The following is a 20,910-nucleotide window of genomic DNA, read 5'->3' on the forward strand; positions in this document are numbered from 1 at the left end:
GCACCTTGTCCTCACTACCGACGCGAGTATGACGCTGAGGTGGCAACCTATGCCACCGCTTGCAGGCGTCAACCTTCCCAGCCGGTATAGAAGGGGCCGAAGAAGAAGACAAGGGCCACGCCGTTGCCCCTCCCCGTTTCGTCCCGGCGGGAGGAAGAGAGGAAAGGAGAAACTCAAGGAGTTGGTAAATACAAGAATTGAGTACGTCCAGTATAATAAGCAAGAAAACCGGAGATGGGAGGAGAAGAAAAACCAAGAGAAGAGGGCGAGATGGAATGCTATGCAAGAGAAGAGATGACATCATGAAGAGATGGGGGCACGTATGCTCCAAATTCAGGATAATAGGGCGACAACTGAACACATTGAGTCAGATAATTGGTTCATCATGTTGGATGTGAATCAAATGGATCCAGTGGCGCGAGAATTTTTGAGAGACGGCGTGAATGGTGCTCATACGTTACAGGAACCTCGAAGGAGGAGACAATGCTCACACCAGAGGAGGGGACGATGCACACACCAGAGCAAAGGACGGTGCAAGCGCCGGAACAAGGGGACGGTATATCCATCGAAGCAGGATATGGTGCCACCTGAATACCTGATGTCCAATATAAGGTCAGCATGCAAAATTAGTGCCAAATTGCCAATTCCAACGGTCCCTGGAAAAAACATATCATTGGTCGCAACAAGCAAAGCATGAAACATTTGACTGCATATTCACAACAAGGATCATGGCAATCAGGGTTATGTTTAAGTAGCTTGGATATGGAATATGACTTCACCTCCTAGAGGTGTCAAGTCCATGAGCAATAGTAAATTCCAGCCATATATAACCCCAAATGGATAACCTCACATGGCATAACATTGCCAACGGCTATGGAATATCCCAATACACAACATAAACCACCAGAAAGTGTCAGCATTTCATTCTTCAATATGTGAAGCATGGTGAATGCAAATATACCATGTGCCATCTATCTTCTCGAAGACGTTGGTGGCAATTTGCTTCCCCCAAGATTTTCCTTTGGTCTTAACCAACTCCAAGCATGTAACATAACCAAGGTCACCACGCACATGAACCTCTATGTTCTTAAGATCAATGTTTAGAGGGAATTCATAATCCGCGTTGCAAACCATCTCCCAGCTTTGCAAGACCACATCGTGACCGGATATCCGACCTGCACCGGGATGGACAACATACACATGGTCTCCTTTAGCCCAGATAGAGTACATTGCAGTAAAATCTCCATTCTTGAAAGCGTTGTAGAATCGTGTATTTGCTGCAAGGACGGAAGCCTCAGTATCCTCATGGAGGACGCGCAGATCGTCCCTGATTTTGGCAGCATGGGCATAATCTTCTTCCCGGATAGCTCTGTCCAAATTACGCTGAAGGGTTTCTTCGTCAGCTAACTTATCTTCTTCAGTTTTTGGATAGCCATCAGCCTCCCCACTTTTAACATGGCAAATTCTGGATCTGTTAAAGTTGGAGGCTGCAATTTGAAGCCCTGCACTGAACGTGTGGCATTATGAGAATAGCACATGGTTTTGTTTCTACTTGATTCCTGTTGAAAAGTATTATATCATTCATGACCACTTTCGGCTAGATTCAAGTATCAGAAAATGTCTCATTCAGAATTACAGTTCCGAAGAATGTTCTAACTTATGCAGAAAATTACTACTCTCAGAAATACTCTGTAGCATCAGAAAAATACAAGTTGCACATTCTAGCCTTCTAGGTTCACAAGTGGAGCTAGACACATTAGCAATTGATGTTATCTTCTAGTAAACCTCTAATTTGCTCGAGTAAGTTCACGTTCAGCTAACTCTTGTCTAGGTCTTCTGTAAGTTAGGCCAGTTATATAAGATCATATGAGACAGTGCTAATATGCCACCACACAAGCGCATATTGGCATCTACACTACACAATCCAATTCCATAGCTGCATAACTAAAGTCTGACAGAAATAAATTATGCCCCAGAACTGCTGAAACATGGAAGCTGCGGGGCGCCCGACGGTGCGAGAACCGGAAGGAAAAAAAAATCCCAACCAAATTGAGTGGTTGGAGCAAGAGCCAGGGGATTACTGCGTGGGCTTATGCAATCAGACCAAGAAACCGAGAACAATAGCCAAGAAAGGGGCCTCACAAGGTTCTCTCCGCACTGCGTCGTCGGATGCAGAGGCGAGCCGGGGAGGGGTTGTGGTTATCGGTGAAGAAGAACGCCACTTCCCTGAGCGGCGCACTCGCGGACGGCCGCAAGATGGCGCTCGCAGCCTACGCCGCCGACATCGCCGGGAAATAAGTCGTCGCAGCCGCGAAGGCAGGCTATTCTCCGGCTGCTCGTGTTTATCTTTGACTCTCTCTGTCGTCGCTCGGAAAATTGGATCTTTTCCCCCACTTTACTTCCCACTTAGGTAATTTGCCCCCTGAAAGGCTGCGGGGTAGGGCCGAAGCCATTGGTCATTGAGACAATCCTGATGTAAATCATCTAACCCCTTGTAAAGTGGGACAAATCATCTAATCTCCCCGTCGTCGCTCGGCTCCGTTGTTATTTTAGGAAAATTATATTACGAAATCGTCCATGTGGTTATGTAGTTTTGCACTTTCCAGCGAAGTACTCATATACTTGAAAATACAAAACAACATTTGCAGGTGTGATGATTTCTTTTTCAGAAAAAAACCAGATCTATTACAAAAGTTCACCGAAAATACAGAACATCTCAAACATAATAAAAATTACATCGAGATTTCAATCAATTGAACTACTACTATTACCGCCAGAGCGAGCGCCGAGAGCCGGCTAGACATCGACGCCTTCGCCTCCTCTTCGAGATCCGCCCGCTCCGACTTCCCCCCACAGTTGCGATCCCCACCTCCGATCAAAACCCTCCTCCATCGTATGCTAGGTTCTCGGGGAAGAACACACACGCGAACAAATGTCATTTCTTGGTTTGGCAGGACAAATCATTTGGGAGGTGGGAAAACGCGAGGGGAGGGCTCTCGCGACTCCGCCCTCCCGCTAGTTCGCGCCGCCACCTCGCGACGGCCAGAGAGCCTCTTCCTCCCCGGCTCCCCTCGCCTCCGCCCTTCTTCGCCCTCCTCGCCGCCGCCCGCATGGGCCGCCGGGTAAAACCTGGTTTGCTTGGGTGGCGGCGGGGGTTTTCTTCTCCCCGTCTGTCTCCGGGGGCGGGGTGTGGCCGATCCTGCGGGGCCGCGACGGCGGGGCTGCGGGTCGCAATGTTGGTGACGTGGGCGCTCACTACTAGGGAAAAACTTATAGATAGAACCGTAGCAGTAGCGCGGTCTAAAGACCAGGTGCTACTTGTAGGTAGCAGTAGCGTGGGTGTATAACACGCTACTATTAAGGAAGTAGCAGTAGCGCGTTCCTCCAAACATGCGCTACTACTATTTATACACGGGCCCGGCTCCCAGTCACCACCTAGCAGTAGTGCCGTTTACAGGACCGTGCTACTACTATGGGCACCTTATCCACCCCGTCGTTTCCCCTATCTCCCTCACTCTTCCCCTCACACTCTCTCTTTCTCTGCCGCCGCCTACTGTTGTAGTTGTCGCCATCGAGGTATATGCGTCCTTCCCTCCTCCTCCGGTCGCCTTCCTCCCTCCTCCCACTGTCCTCCTCACTCCTCCCACTGCCCTCCTCCCTCCTCCTCCGGCCGCCCTCTCCTCCCTCCTCCCACTGCCCTCCTCCCTCCTCCTCTGGCCGCCCTCTCCTCTCTCCTCCCACAATGACCTCCTCACTCATCCCTCCACCCCCGGTCGCCCTCCTCCCTTCTCCCACTGCCCTCCTCTCTCCTCTCTCCTCCCACTTCCCACTGCCCCTCACTTCTCCCTCCTCCTCACCCTCCCTCCTCCCACCTCTCTCTGTATAGAAGTTTTGAGTAAAAAAAATAGGTATACAAATTTTTAGTAATAAAAATCAATTGTAATTTGATTGTAGAATGTTTGTTTTTTGAATAAAATAGAACATATAACTTATATGAATAGAATGTATGTATTTTGAATAGAATAAAATACAAAATATAGGTAGAATGGATGTTTTTTAATAGAATAGGTAGGTAGTATTTTCTTGTAGAATGTAGAAATCAGTAATAGAAATTTTTAGGTATAGAACATTTTCAATTATAGAAATGTATTGGAATGCTATATGACAAATTATAGAAATGTATTGGAATGCTATATGACAAATTATAGAAATGTATTGGAATTCTATATGAAAAATTATAGAAAATTAGTAAATGTAGGTCTTTTGAAATAAATATTTTCAATGTAGGCCTTTGAATAGAGTAGATTTTTTTAGTAAATGTAGGTATTTTGAATATAATATAAATGTGGCACAGGGTACATGACCGACGATATGTTAGTAGTTGTTATAGAAAATGTTAGTAGTTTCGTTATAAAAAAAGTTAGGTATAGAAAGTTTCAAAAGTTTACTAATTTTGTTCATAGGTTTGGATGTAGTTCATGCCTACTAAATTGAGAGAGAGAGAGAGAGACCTAATGATATGAAATGGTTTTGCAAAAAATGAAATGATACCAAGTTTGAAATTTTCTATACAAATGCTCATGTGTTTGTGCTCATATGTGGCGCAGGGTATATCACCAACGAGCCAGTCGACGACGCCCAGAAGATCATCGACGACACCCGCATCCTTGACAACCATCTTCTATAGTGAGTAATAAACATGTATATCTAGTGTTGTGTACTAGTGTTGCTCAAATATGGTGAATATTTAGGCATGTCATATGTAGTGTTGTGTGCTACTAGTGCTGTCACACATGAATATTTGGAAAATGAAGGAAATGTGCTTGCCCAAGTGGCCTATATTTGCATGGAACACCTCCAAGTAGCCTATGTTTTGCCGGAGTGTTGATTCATTTCCGTTCAGGCAAATTTCAGGCGCTCGATATGTCCTATTTTAGCAAAGGTCATGCCAGATTTTTCCATCAATTTTAGCATGGCTTGTGCTAGAATATAGGAAATATCGAGTGCCTTGGATTTGCCGGAAACAGAATTAAATGACATTTTGGGTTGACTTTAAGTTTGTTAGAGCTCCATACATGAGAGTCAAAAAAATAGTGAGGGAGAGTGTCCACCATATATGAGAGATGAAGAATCCCGACTGTTGTCATGAGGGGAGCTTATTCTTCATTTGAAGGTGCTAGACATTTTGGTGTAATGCACATTCAAATGAACATAGGAGCTTCCATCACCGTCGGTCGGAAATGTCAGAGAGGAAGAAGAATCCCAACTGTAGACGTGGGGATCGCTTCTCCTTCGTTCTCGTGTGCTAGACATTTTGGTGTAATGTATTCGGGGACGAAGGGAGGAGCGACCATCATCGACGGTCGAATATATACACCACGTGAGCTGAGAGTTTTCAAGAAAAGACCCGAAAGACCGATAGTCAACCCTTGATGAATAATAATGATCTAATTTAGTTTTTGTAGTACATATATTGAATTTCAGAACTTTAATCTTTGAATTATGAACATAGAAAATGTCCGAGGACGACGATAGGATCCAAGAGTGCGGGTACTACGGTGAAGACCGGGGTCTGTGCGACAGGCCTCATCTGGAAGGCGGTCGACACTTCAGTATTAAGCTCGATGAGACCTTTGATGTTTATACAGTACACAACCACTCGTACGCGTCGGTGCTATACGCATGGTTTTTAACCCCTTTCCGCGACGGCATTTGGAACCATCGCCAAGTGAGTGTGGGCGATAGGGGGGTCCTTCCCACATGACTCAGAAACCGTCGGGGATAGGGAGCCTTGATGCATACAGTTGCCCCTATATAATCATTTCCGATGTCTCGAATATCCGAAACGCTTCATCCTTGCTACTCATTTGTGCTCGCATTGCCATCGCAGTCGGAGTTTTGTGGTTTTACCTAAAACCAGGCAGATTCCAGGCACGAGAGTTTTCTAGGCACGTACCAAACTGGTTGTACGTTTACGATGCCTGGCACATCACAAACAGTTCATGATTATAAACCGTGTATGATAGATAGACATTCACACACATTTAGTATTCCCGAACTGTATGTGATAGTGTCTGACATCACACACGCTTTGCAAACAACAACTGTGTGCATTGTTACACACGTTTCCACTCCGTGAACCATGTCGGATTATGATGTATATCACATATGCTGTGCTTTATTAATCGTGTGCGCCGTAATGACCTACACACCGTAATTTCGCTCTAATTTAATTGCTGCTATTTAAAATTATGCCTAATTTAAACTTGAAAGTAGGCTATAGCTTTATTCATATCCATCAGGTTCAAACAACCAATGCATTATTCAATTCACACCTACATATGTTTAAGAATTACATAAGCATCAAATAAAGAATAATGAACCAGGGTTCTATACTTGTACTATTACAGATGGTAAAGAAAGAGGCGACATACATTCTGGTTCCTAAACAAGGTAAAGCGGAATGGCTCTATTGTACTCTCCTGGATGCAGAAGGCACACACGACTCTAGTCCAACCCCTTGTGATGGTCGACCGCCAATCATGTAATTTGAGAGGTAATCTTGAGTAAACTGCTTCAGGATCCACTACAAAGGAAAAAAATTCAGACATTGTCATCTAACACAACTCATTATGGGCAGTAAAAAGAAGGCTACAAGGTTCTTACTTACCATCCTGCAGTTCACTGTTGTCTTGCATAAAGTGTAAACAAATAGTTCGATTGACACCTTTTGACCCATTTAATAACAATCTTTATCAGTTTCCTCACTTGATGTTGGTTCATGAATATAAGATTTTATACATGTATATCTAGACATCATCAGAACATTAAGGTAACACGAACATTAAGGTAACACTCTTCCTTGTTGCTATGTAGCCTGTGATTGCATATTTAGTCATTCAGTACAATGCATGTTGCTATGTAGCCTCAGATATATTAAATATGACCCGAGTTAACCTACTGATAAATGGGTTACAGATATATTCAGTGAAATGTCTGATTCAGCGATTAATCCCTTATCAGCCTCCAGGCTATATGGTACCAGCTACCGAGATCCTGAACAGTGAGTACATATAAGTAATGTGATGAAACTAACCTTGATGGAAAACAACACTATTCTCAATATTGTCCTGTATGAGTACATATAAAGGCATGTTAAGCAAAACAGGCTAAACATCAACCAAATATATCCATGGTAGACAACATAATCTACAAATGATAGCTTCAGTGTGCAGGCTTAAGCACGCTACTTAAGCAAAACAAGAAGTGAAAAGGTGTGTTAACTGCATCAGACATAACATTTATAAACAAGCAAATAGTCATTCAAACTGGTATTGTGCAGGTCTAAAGTACACTAGTTATTGTTAAAAAAACCAAAAGGCATGTTAACTGCAATATCCTTAAGAGCAACCAAATATTGTAATTCGTAATGGTATTGTTGAAACTGTTATTGATGAAATTGAATTGCACGACAAATAGTTGCACATATATAGCATCACATTGTGAAGAACTGAAATAAACAAGGCATAAGGCCATCTCTAGCCGATCCTTTAAAAACTAAGGGACTAAAACCCTTAGTGGATATATATATATATATATATATATATATATATATATATATATATATATATATATATATATATATATATATATACTCTAGCAATTTTTGGCCGTTTCTAGTCGATCCCCTAAACTTAATGTTGTAAACTTCAATTTGATCAAGTTCAAAGCAGGTTCAACTGAAAGTAGCATGCATTTAAACATAAACATAGATAGTTTTGCATAACCAAACATAAAACATAAATTTAAACTAAGCTAAACTACTTTTGGTCGAAGTATAGGTTGAGTCAATCCTTCCTCGTCAGGTACGGTGTGCCACGAGCCGGGTCCGGGACGGTGCCGTCATCAGGGTCGTTGGGGAAGGCACTCCTCTACTCGTTGACGTCGATCTCCTCGTCCTTGCAGCCCACCTCGATGCCCTCCGCACCGCGTCCTCGCCGCTTCTACCTCGTCATCGGAGGAGAGCGCGATAACCTCGTCGCCCTCCGCGCCGCCGTCCTCGCCGCCTTCGACCTCGTCATCGAAGGAGAGCGCGATAACCTCGCCGCCCTCCGCGCTGTCGTCCTCGCCACCTTCGACCTCGTTAGTGGAGGAGAGCGCGATAACCTCGCCGCTCTATGCACCGGCAAAGATCGCCCGCTCGGCCTCCACGAGCTGCGGGTGCTGCCGGCGGAGCTCTTGCATGTAGGCCTCGTCGGTGGCCTCGGCCTCGAGGCGCTTCCACGCCTCGCGGTCCTCCCGCACCATAGCCGAGCTCACCACCCCTGGGTCCGGCCGAACGAGGCGGGCCGGACGTGTGCTGAAGGGGAAACTGAGCCTAGCCACCGCGCCGTGGTAGCGGACCTGCTAGCGGTCATACTCCATGGCCGCGAGCTCGGCCGTGTGGAAGCTACCAAGCCACCGGTGGGTGTGGGTCTCCGGATCTGTAATCTCGGCGACCCATGTCCCCCACCGCCACTACCAGACCCCGAGGTAGGACCTCGTCGGCTGCCGGGTCCGAGGGAGGACGGGGAAGTCCTCGAACCGGCGTAGGGGCGCGACAGCGGGCGAATCGGGGGACCGACGACGGCAGATCGATAAAGAGCCCGCGGAGGATGATGGGGACATCTCGGTGGCCACCTTGCCGGAGTCGGTCGAAGAGGCTGCGATAAACCTCTCTTGGGCCATTGGCTTCTCGAGCTCCCCGACACATAGGCAGAGGTTGAGCATGGAGGCGACGGCGATGGTGGAGAACTACCAATGGTTACGGGGGTGGTGTGTGTCGGTGAGCGGAGATTTTGGGGAGTGTGTGGTGTGTGTGGAGGGGGGGAGGGAGGTGTCGGGGGGGGGGTTAAGGTGGTGTTTGAGGAAATACCACGGCAACTGAAAATTTTACTAGGCGGGAGTAACAAGGCGGGGCTACTAAAAATTTGGATCAAGGGCGAGCAGATATTTTTGAGATTGCGAGGGATGCAAAGGCGGGAGTATTTGGGGAGCGAGCTAGTGTGCTTGACACGCTGGCCGTGGACTGTAGCCGACGCACCTGCTCGTGTAAGCCATATGCGTACTATACACCAACGGTGCTCCAGGATATTTTGTACTGCATCTCACACGGTTGGTGATACTAAACTGTGTGGGATATACTTGATTTTTCATTTTGATTTGAATTACATAATGGGGTCACAGCGGCAATAGATAGTGTTTGAATTGGTAGACCTTTTATCTACAGTGAATATGCAACTATATGTGTGTCATACAAAAATTGGAATTATTCAGGGTTCGTTTGGAAATTTTATAAATTAAATTTGTTCTAGTCATTTCAGGTGCATAATTCAAAATTAAAGCACATGCTCCAGTCCATAAAAAAGGGTTGCAAGATCAAATGTTTGTCCTTGGTTGCAAGCTTAGGTCACATGCAAGAAATGAGAATGAATGTCAAACACATTGACAGTGTCGCTTGGCTGCTAACATTGAGATACATGGTTTTAAAATTCTAGTAAATCGAAAACTCGGCTGAAATTCATGAAACTTGACATGATATCGTGGAACGACATCGACATGCCGTGGTAAAAATATTTTCCCATTTGGAGCAGGTTTGGGTATAAGCTTCACGCAAACCGGAGCTTCTCTCACAACAAGCCAGATGGTTTCGGTAGGGAACGTGCCACCTTGGGGGACAAACGATATATGTTGCCTCTTCTTACTTTCTAATTTTTTCTCGTGTCAACGTAGAACAACCCGAGTGTTGTGTCTTTTTTTGAGATTTTTCGGGGTTTGCTTGGACATTTTTATACATTAACTGAGGTTTCTATGCATTCATGTGCATATTCAAATTTGAATAGCTACATACACATGCTCCAGTGCATATAAAGTGGTTCAAAATTGTAATGTGTGTCCTTGGTTACATGCTTAAGTCCCATGCAAGAAATGAGAATGAATGTCAAACACCTTGCCACCGTCGCTCGGCCGCTAACATTGAGATACATGATTTTTAAATTCTAGTAAATCGAAAACGTGTTTGAAATTTATGAAACTTGACACGTTAGCATGGAACGGCATCAACATGCGGTGGTAAAAATATTGTCCCGTTTGAGGCAGTGGTAAAAAAATAGAACAACATGAGTGTCGTGTTAGTTTTAGGATTTTTTTCGGGGTTCGTTTGGACATTTTTATACATTAATTGAGTTTTCAATGCATTTATGTGCATAATTCAAATTTGAACTACATGCACATGCTCTAATGCATAATAATTGGTTCAAAATCCAAATCCATGTCGTTGGTTGCATGCTTAGGTCCCATGCAAGAAATGAGAATGAATGTCAAACACCCTGCCACTGTCACTTAGCCGCGAACATTGAGATACCTGCTTTTTAAATTCTAGCAAATCCAAAACTCTTCTAAAATTCATGAAACTTGGCATGCTATCATGGAGCGGCATCAACATGTCGTGGTAAATTTTTTGTCCCATTTAGGACAGATTTGGGTATAATCTTCTCACAAACCAGATCTTCTCACAACAAGAGCCTCATGGTTTCGATAGGGAACGTGCCACTGTTGGGATCAAACAATATCCGTTGCCTATTATTCTTTCAATTTTTTCTCTAGTGTCAACATAGAACAACATGAGTGTTGTGTTCAAATTTGGAATTTTTTGGGGTTCATTTGGACATTTTATACATTAATTGAGTTTTTAATGCATTTATCTGCATAATTCAAATTTGAACTACACGCATGCTCTAATGCATATAAATTGGTTAAAAATTCAAATCCATGTCCTTGATTGCATGCTTAGGTCCCATGCAAGAAATGAGAATGAATGTCAAACACCCTGCCACCGTCACTCGGCCGCAAACATTGAGATACCTGCTTTTTAAATTAACCTCATTACCGGCTGTTCATCAAAGTGATGGACAACAACCTCGCGGGCCCACTGAAAGCGTCACACGCAAGTATCGAGTGTCATGTAGGACAACCATCGATTGCATGTGGCCAAAATATGTATGTATGAAAGAGTTGTGTAGTGTTTTAAATTACGAATTCACGACTCTGATGTGGCACCGGCCTGCATAACAAAATGGCCAACCCACATGGTGGCTCACAACTCGTATTGTACTACGAGCCACCCGCCACCCCCAGACGCACACACCCACACACACACTGCGAATCCACCACAACTACGATGCATGTTAAATTAATTATCTCGCAGTGAACATATATATGTTACCAAAGGAGGGACATTTTAATTTGGAAAAAATTTTAGAGGTCATTTAGACGTTTTAGTACATTAATTGATTGATTTTCTACGTGTATAATGTGCAAAAGTCAAATTTGAGCTACATGCACACGTGACAGTGCACCTAAATGGATTGCAAAAACACATGTGTCTCACTGGGTGCATGTTTACTCCCCGTGCAACAAATTTCAAACAATGAGCATCTTGATTGTTAAATTCTAGTACATCCAAAACTTATTTGAAGTTCATGAAACTTATTGTGTTGTCATATGGACACTAATACAAAGTTGCATTGTACTTTTTTTGTCAGTTTTGAGACCAGTTTTGATGTAATCTTTATCTAATTACAAACGGGAGATTATTAATAATTGGGAACCAATATCCCAAATGGATTATTATTCGAACCGTGAGCATTAGACCAACAATGTATACTTGCCATGCTTCGGTTAAGCAATAAAGTGGCATCATTAATCATCCAAATAGAAAAATAATATACGTTGGATTATATACAACCAGTCATCAACACACAACGTCAATGAGGATACATGTTGGATTATAGATTATTTCCAACAAAACATTCTAGTAAATACTAAAGTTTTTCTCACACAACAAATAACAAAGCGATGAAATGAACTTTAGCTCAACCAATCCTCGGTGTTGGAAACGATTGCTTCGAACCATAACTGATTCTCTGGGAAGGGCCTGCTATTGTCAATCTCGAGACCAACGCAGGACTGTTCATCCAAGCTGAAGCAGCCTATATGACGCATATTTTGATAGTGAGGGTAGGGAACCATAGCAATGTTCGAGGTATAGATACATTTGTTTCTCATAAACGGTAGTAACGTTGTGTCAACAGCAGCTGGATCGCCTTTCACCATCATTGGATAGTTTTGTCCAAGGAAGAGCGAGTTTTCTCCAAGACTATCAATACTGAACCAGGGAGAAGGTGTTGGCGCTAGCACACGAGTATCCATCCCGAATACCCTACAACGTATGTTGGAATAGGTCCTAAGAGTGCGACCATGGGAGACAACACCTGCTTTGTTAGGAACATCAGCAATGCCTTGTATACATACAAGAAGAGGTGATCCATCAGAATAAGTTGCCAGGCGCCACTGAGTATATATGTCCTGCTCGTCATCATGCTCGTCATCATCATCATCGTCATCTCCCCCTTAGTTATAATTTTTTTCAAGTATAGGTGGTGGAATGTTCACAGGACCTTGGAAACACAAGAAGTTTAATTAGTAAAGGGAAACTAGCTAACCCGCATGCATATGGATGAAACAATTGTATTTACGGTGGAAGACAAACGTACCAAAATTATAAGGATTCCATGCAAAAACAGTGCCACGAGTGGTGGCAGCAAACACAAGACCCTCGTATTAAATTGCATCACAGTACTCATCCATGTACAGAAACTGATTTTTGAGCAATATCCATCGAGGCGTGGAAGTAAGGACGGCAACAAGCTTGTCGAAGATAGCAACAACTTCATAGTTCTTGTAATCCCAAGAGCGGTTGGGAACTCGACAATTTGCTATCTTCTGTAGATGACAATCCCCATGATCATACTTGAACGTACGTAGATCATCTGTGTGCTCAACCTCAGGGCAGTCTGTGATTTTTGGAAGTGGAACCCGGTGATGAGTGTACACATTCACAAGTTCCCACTCGCAATTATACCCAATATAAACAACCCAATCTCCATTTGCGCCTGCCCAAGCCTTACCCTCAAGCGATGGCATCTTAACATCACACGTATCATTATCAAGAGGCATAAACTTGCACAAGGCAAGGTTTCCGCCGTTTCCACGCCAGCGACCTGCGTCATGGCGAAGAAGATAGGGGAGATCAAACCGCTCCTGAACCCTTGGGTTCTGTGCAATGATGTTATTTGTTGAGTCGAGAATGGACTTGAACGAACCTGCCATGCTAGCCGAGGTGATGACGTCACTACGATCAATGAGTTCCTCCACCACGTCATCTTTCAGATCAGGGCAAGAATAACGGGGTCATTTCTGGCCTATTCCCTCCATGGAGAAGACGATCGAACAATGGCAGAAGGAAGGGTGAAGGCAAATGGAGGGAGGGAGAGCGTGCGACAGCAGTTCCAAATCGAGAGGGAAAGGCAAAGAGGCGGTGGACGGTTGCCACAGTACACGAAGAGGCTAGTGGGGAGCGAACGGTTGCCATAGAGAGGTCACACACTGACGACAAGTCCGTCCTCTCAGACCTAGCGCCCGTGCGGGATGGCCTCCGTCCCCCACACGAGCGAAGCCACTTTGCACCCCACACGGTTGGTCCGCCACACCACTAAGAGCAAGTACTACAATAATGGGCTTATAGCCTACTTACATGACAATTTTGCCTATCTGGAGGAGAGAGACATGAAGGATTCCTGCAACAAGGACAAGCGTGCCTGGCACTCAGCCTGGATGGAGAAACTCGACAAAGCTCATGTCATGTACGCGGCCAAGGAGGCATACATGTGCTACGACATGTACAGGCAGATCGTTGACATGAGGAAGTGCCTCCTTTCCTAAAATGGCCAGGGACCTAGCCGGAAGCAAAGCAATGGCAAGCGTCGTCGCAACAAGAAGTAGATTATTAGATCCTCGTTTCTCCTAGTTTAGTATGCATGTAATTGTTTACTTTGGTATGTGAAAATGTTATGTGTGTAGTCACTTGTGTAATTGTATGCTTAATTTGGTTATGCAATGCTGTCTTTTTAAGTATATATATGTTGATGCTCTGTATACAGAGCAAATCACATCTCACATGGACTAAACAATGGAACCCGTCGGTGATGAGTTCATCAATCACTGACAATTGTATACCAACAATCGTTTGCTCACAACACACACGGCTTGTTAACAGGTATCGTCTGTGTTGTTATCGGTCTTCCCACACATTTCCGATTATAGACCTGTTTGCCGCGTATCACACACATTGAACCGTTTCTGTTTTCTTGGATCAACGCAAATAGTTCATCCGAGTGAACTGTATGTCATATATCGCACACACCTTCATTTGGCTACCCGTTTCTGTTGTTCCTCTCATCGCAAACAGTTCATCTGAGTGAACCATATGGTCTACATCGCACACGCCTTCATCTCGCAGCCTGTTTCTTTTGTTCACCCTCATCGCAAACAGTTAATTGAACTGAACCTTATGCCCTGAATCGCACACGCAACAAAAATCTGAACTGTGTTTGATGCATCCGTCATCACAAACGTTTTGCACCTTTTTTGACGGGGTTTTTACACCACCGTTTGTGATTATTGCATCACATACAGTTTCATCGAAGGGTCTCTGACCGTAGTGTCGCGTTAGCAGCATCCTGCAGTAGTGAACGACGACAAGTATTTTTCCATAATTAAGCATGACTTATGTTTCTTCAACGTGTAATTTCCGCTTTCTACAATTCAACTAGTGCATCCCCTGTCATGCAAGACGTTATGTCTTGGAGAATCTAGATTTCGAAGATCATGAGAATATGCTGATAAAGAGAGTTCACCTCAGGACCCATCATGGTTATGCTTTTAACATAAAGCTATACAATGCGGTTACCTACTCCCATTTTGGTTGCTCGAATTGGGTAGCACTATGCAAGGTGTATGGTTTTCAGGAGGGTATGTGAAAGTGCTAGTTATCGACTAGAGGGGGGAGGGGTGAATAGGCGATTTTTATGAGAGTCTTCAAAACGCGATGGTTTTGAAGACAAACAAGTAAACTAAACCTATATAGTAAGCAGCGGAATGAAAACTACACTAGGCAAGCATTAGTCAAGCATACAATACAGTGAAAGCACGAGGACTAACTGCAACTAGGTAGACAGGATCGGAATGGAAGATAGTACGAAGCCAAATAGATATAAATCTTCACATAGTGAAGTCAAATGAATCAGGCAAGCAGGCAATGACTTCACGAAGACAAACTGAAGAGTAATGAGAGTAGGGGATAGAACCAGTTGCTTGGTGAAGACAAGTATTTGGTAGACCAGTTCTAGTTGCTGGGACAATTGTACGTTTGGTTAGGGAGGCTGAGATTGAACTCAGAAGACCGTGTCTTCACCTTATTCCCCTTGAGCTAAGGATAGTCCTCGCCCAATCACTCTGGTAAGTCTTCAAGGTAGACTTCCAAACCTTCACAGACTTTGTTCACTGGCAATCCACAATTACTCTTGGATGCTCAAAATGCGACGCCTAACCGGCTGGAGGATTCACAATCCTCAAGTGTAACAAGTCTTTAGATCACGCGGACAGAAAGACTTCAGTGATGCCTAACACTCTTTGACTCTGGGTGTTTTGGGCTTAGTCCTCGCAAGGATCTCTCTCTCAAATGCTTCAGAGGTGGGTTGCTCTCAAACGACAAAAGCCGTGCACTAACTCTAAGCAGCCACCAATTTATGGTGTAGGGGGTAGGCTATTTATAGCTAAGTGGCAACCCGACCTGATATGTCCGAAATGACCCTGGATCACTAAGGAACCGACATGTGTCCAACGGTCGGATTTCAAACACACGTGGCAGCTTGGCTTGGGCTACAAGCAAAGCTGACTCATCCAGCTCTGGATAAGGTTTGCTCTCATTGTCTTCCTCAAAGACATAGGATTTGGTTGAGCATCACATCAGTCACTCTGAATTTGTTCACTTGGACCCCACTTAACAGTATGGTGGTTCCTATGACTCAATAAAGAAGAAAGGAAACTACGAAACAACTATGTCTTCGCAGTCCATAGTCTTCAAGTGAATATCTTCACACGTCATAATCTTCATAATGAATGTCTTCATGAACCACCATTGTCTTCAGTGTCTACACACATTTTTAGGGGTCATCTCTGGCAGGTAAACTGAATCAATGAGGGACTACTACATGTGTTATCCTACAATTCTCACAAACACATTAGTCCCTCAACGATGTTTGTCATCAGTACTCCAAAACCAACTAGGGGTGGCACTAAATTCACCTACAATATCCCCCTTTTTGGTGATTGATGACAAACTGGTTGAAGTTTTCATCAGGGATAAAAGTATGTGAAAGTTCAGTTTTGTGAGCATTGTCTTCATAGATCAAAGAGGCTCCCCCTGAAGATATGCATACAAGTAGTTTGCTTTTGAATGCAAATGCACATGGCAGGTTTTGCTTTGTGGAGGCCATCTTCAATGTATGAAGACAATTCATCATGCATATGTGAAGGTAATGAAGATAATGATATGCATAATGAGAAATGGACGTCTGCAGAATGACTTCATGCGGAATTTATCATCGCATCACAACATAGTAGCAAAAGTAGCAGACGACCATCAAGTTTAAGTGTTACAACTCAAGAGCCAAGTAGTTTCAAAATGAGAGTTGCAAGCACTTAGCAAAAATTAAGGCAACCACCCCATATGGACCCGCTTGAAGACTACCGAGCTCATATGCTTCTCCCCCTTTTGTCAGTAAGGACCAAAAAGGTTTGAAGACATAGAGTTTCTATGCGTTCCCAGGTGGAGACGAAGTTGGAGCAGCAGGGTCGATGTTGGAGTTAGGTGGTGCAGAAGGGCCTGGGGCAGCATCTTGATGCAGTGAAGCTAATGCTGGTGAAGTGGCGTCGTCTTCATCATCGACGACTCTCGCAACAACAGTTGCAGCTGAAGATGAGTACTCAGAATCTTCAATTGAAGTGTTTGACACCAACTTGCAGATTGTGGTAGCCTGGAGTCAAACTTGAATTTTTTCAGTGAAGCCATCCTCGCGAAGATCATCTTCAAAGCAGAGCAAGGTAAGGCTCTTCCAGGACCGCCGACAGGCTTCATGAGCAACGAAAGAATTCTTGGTGGCCAGGTTGCGAATGCGATTGACATCCACTAGAATACTCTGCATTGGCGTTTCAGCCATTCATGATGCTTATCCTACTTCTGATGCAAAGATACCAGAAGCTCACGGTCATTAAGGGCACGCGGATGCTTCTGAGGCCTTTGTGCAATTGTACTGGCAATGGCTTCAGTATTGGCGTGATGTGGCATACGCATGTTGCCATCCAGGGGATAGTCAGGAGTAGCAGAATTTGGTACGTGAATGCCTTCAATAGATTGAGTGAAGCTTTGATATTCAGCATTCTGCAGATGGAGTGGTTTCTTTGCTGGATCAGAGTAGATGGCTTCATAAGACATGTCAACATTAGGCAGAAATACGACATGATTGCGTGCTGAAGGTTGATAGTCAACTATGGAATGAAGCTTGATTAGACGCATGATCCAGGGGGCATAGAACTTCAGGCCAAACAGATCAATTCCAGAAGCAGCTAGCTGACGAATGAAGAAATCCTGAGTGATGAATCTTATGCCATTGACAATATAGAAGACCAATGTCTTCATGGCACCTTCGAGTTTAGCTCCAGAAGAGTGACCTTTGACTGGCCATAGAGTACACCTCATAATGTGATATACTGTGTGGGGCAAGTACTCGAGGTCTTCAACAAAGAACTCTTTGGGATATTCAATGTCTTGAGGCAATGGCTTCATCATGATCAGCATTTGACTCATATTTGGCTCAGGCTTCCAAAATATGCTCTGCAGTTCATCTTGATAGCGATGACAACCTGGTTCATATAACTCACTAGGAGTGGGCAGGGAAGTAAGCTCAATGACGTCCTGAGCTATGTATTCATGGTGAACATCTCCTGTCATCCACTCAAGGACCCAAGTCTTGGGATCCCTGTTGTAGCCTCGAATGTGCAAAGTGGCATAGAACTGCAGCAAAAGCTCTTCATCCAGTGCTCCTTGTCAGTCACAAAATATAGCAGTCCAACATCTCTGAAGCAATCAAGTGCCTCTTCAAGGCATGGCAGCCTAGCAACAACATCACAATCCAGACGCTTATGAGGAAAAATCCGGTCTTGGTTGTATAGGATATACGAGTAATAGCTTCGTTGCCGTCGGCTCCAAAACCTATCAGAGGAGATCTTGGGCTTAGTGTATGGGTTCTTGGTGTTGTCAAAGAATGTGTTGTGCTCTCTAAAGATGAGCACACTAAACGAGCCGTGTGTTGTTGCAGCACTAGGAATCCTTGGCAATCTTGGCTTTGGCTTCAAAGCCTGAGGCTTCAAAGCCTGAGGCTTCTGCTCCACGTGATAATCATATTGTGGTCTAGTAGCAGTGGGTGGAACCATTATAGGTCATCTAACTGTTACCAGCTCACCTTGATAGAATGTGCGTTCCATGGTATGAGGCCTTGGTGGAGGAACGACATCATCAGAAGTGATTGGTTGTTCAATGTTGTCTGGAGCTGCATTGGCTTCGAGCTCCACATTGTCTTCAGCCATGACAGTGTCATTGGCTTCAGCATTGTTTATGGTGGCAACCACATTGGCTTCAACCTCCATCTCTTCAATGATAGGAGGGTTTGGCACTAGCACATTTTTGGCTTGTATGACTGGAACACCGGCAGGAGGAGTGGCTTCTCTTTCTTCATCGGCTGATGCAGTCGGGATGTCTTTAGCAGCTTTTGCTTCAGACTCTTGAGCAGTCGCAGAGAGGATGGCGTCAGGGAACACTTGATGTGCTACCGAGCCAGTTTGTTGCACATCCTCCTCTGGTATGCTCGACATGGATGCCTGAGACCTGGGACCTCTGCGAATCCTCCTGAAGGAAGGCGGTGCCTGTGGTGAGGGGATAGTGTAATCAAAGTCTTCAGGACTTTCTTCCTGAGCCTCAAGCGCCGAAGTGGTGACTTGAGCTGGAGGAGTGCGCAGAATAGCTTCATCATCCATTGGCAAATCCTGAGTGATTGGTGTCATAGGATGAGGAGTCAGAGGACGACCAATACTGATCAATTCGCAGCTCGTCGGATCAGGCGAGGATACTATGGGTGTTGGTTCAAGCTGAGGAAGGATGTCATCATCATTCACATTGTCTTCACGACTAATGTCTTCAGTAGTGATGGGGTCAGCAGCTAGAACTTCTACATTTTCTGGAGCCTCTAGGGAAGCAGGCTCATGGACTACGAGGCGGCGTTCGCGGTTAGCAGAAGCAGGTCGACAATGAGGGGCTCTAGGGCATCAACATGCTCTTTTCTTGAAGACTTAGAGCCCTTTGTCTTCAACTTCTTCTTGGAGGAGCATCATCAGATTTATCCTTGAGCTTCCTCTCTCTGGCTTCGGCTTTAGCTTGCGGAGTTTTCTTAAGTTCTGAAGTTGCAGAGGGGACCTTTGGCTTTGAGCCAGTCATGCTGGCAGGGAAGACAATGCTTGGTTGTTTCTGCTGTGGAGCATCGAGATTAGCTTCTGTGGGCTTCTTGCTTTTCTTGGCAGCCATCCTAGGGTCGATGCCAGGACGCCCATGAACCTTTCTCTTTTTAGCTTCATTATGTGCTTGCACACATTTCTGCGCATAATACTTCATGTGCTCTCTTGAGACTTTGGCTTCTTCACGCTTCTTGTTTAATTCAGCCTTGAGGTCGTTCATCATCTTCTTGAAAATTTTCACATCAGCCACGTTGAGCTTGTGCATGTGCTTCTCGAAGTGTGCCTTCTCATGATCAATCTTTTTCTTGAGCTCGACGATTTTCTGAGCCAAGGCAAGTTCATTTGCAATGGCTCCATGAAAGACAACACTTATGTCCACTGGCAGCTGCAGATCATCAAGATTGATGCATTGATCCTCAAACCATTCATCAATGAAGTTGTTCAGAATGTCAGCATCAAATAGAGGCAGCTCCTGGAAGATCCCAGCCTCCTACTTGCTCTTGATTAGCTGTTCCAGAGCATCATCTGCAAGATCTTCGTCACTTGATAAATCAATAGTGTTTTCCTCATTGCGCAGGGCGGCAGCTGGAGTGAGAGCCTGCCCATAAACCTTCTTAGGCTTTGACTTCTTGGTCCTCTTGGACACACGGGACAAATCTTTTGATTGCACACTAGCTTCAAGAGGTGCAGTTTTCAATGGCTTCTTCATCGAAGCTTTTGGAGCAGCAGCAGCAGAGGGCTTTGAAGCTTTAGACTTTTTCTTCTGCTTCGGTGGTGAAGGAGCATCATCAGAGTCTGCTTCTTCAGCAGATTGCGCCATTGTGACCCTCTGGGCAACAATGTGAGACAGAATCCCATAAAAGTTGGCGAATGGGCCAATCTGTTTTCATTGGCTTCACGTGTACCATCTGACCTATGTGTAGACGGACCAGGGTTGAAGTCGAGTCCAAACTCCTTGTTCTGCTTGGCAGAATCCTTGGCAAATTGGAAGTTGCGCTTGAAGAGATCATCATCATGACACCATAGAAGAGATGATGGGTCAACATTTTCTGGCCGAGGTCCTCGGACCATGCATGGATAGAACTTCTAAGCAATAGCTTCAGCCTTTGTCTTCGGTGCCAAGTTTTTGTAAGGAATATCGCCCTACGGGCGCTTGATTGCATTCTTATCAGCATATTCAGGTGTCATGAAGTTGTACTTGAACCACTGCTCAGCCCAATATCTTCGGATCCATTGGATCTTGTTCTTGCGTTGTGTATAGCTCTCTTCAGGATCAGATTTATAGAGCTCATACAAATCTGGGGGCGGGTCCAGTGCAGTATTTCCACGGCGTTGCCTGCTGCCTTTCCTTGCATATTTTTTAGTGGGCATTGGATTCAGACGGATTGGCTTCAGAACAATGAA

At 44.6% G+C, this 20,910-nt stretch overlaps 1 protein-coding gene across 1 annotated transcript; it reads right to left on the reverse strand.

Moving 5' to 3' along the window:
• Nucleotides 1–688: 688 nt before the first annotated feature.
• On the reverse strand, nt 689–19,032 carry LOC119279638. Its single transcript, XM_037560817.1, has 3 exons — nt 18,462–19,032; nt 2,143–2,382; nt 689–1,502 (listed from the first exon to the last, which is right to left on the reverse strand). Exons 1-3 carry the CDS (start codon nt 19,030–19,032, stop codon nt 922–924), a joined length of 1,392 nt encoding a protein of 463 aa, XP_037416714.1. The 3' UTR covers nt 689–921.
• Nucleotides 19,033–20,910: the final 1,878 nt, after the last annotated feature.

The sequence above is a fragment of the Triticum dicoccoides genome, chromosome 3B (assembly GCF_002162155.2).
Source record: "Triticum dicoccoides isolate Atlit2015 ecotype Zavitan chromosome 3B, WEW_v2.0, whole genome shotgun sequence".
NCBI lineage: Eukaryota > Viridiplantae > Streptophyta > Magnoliopsida > Poales > Poaceae > Triticum > Triticum dicoccoides.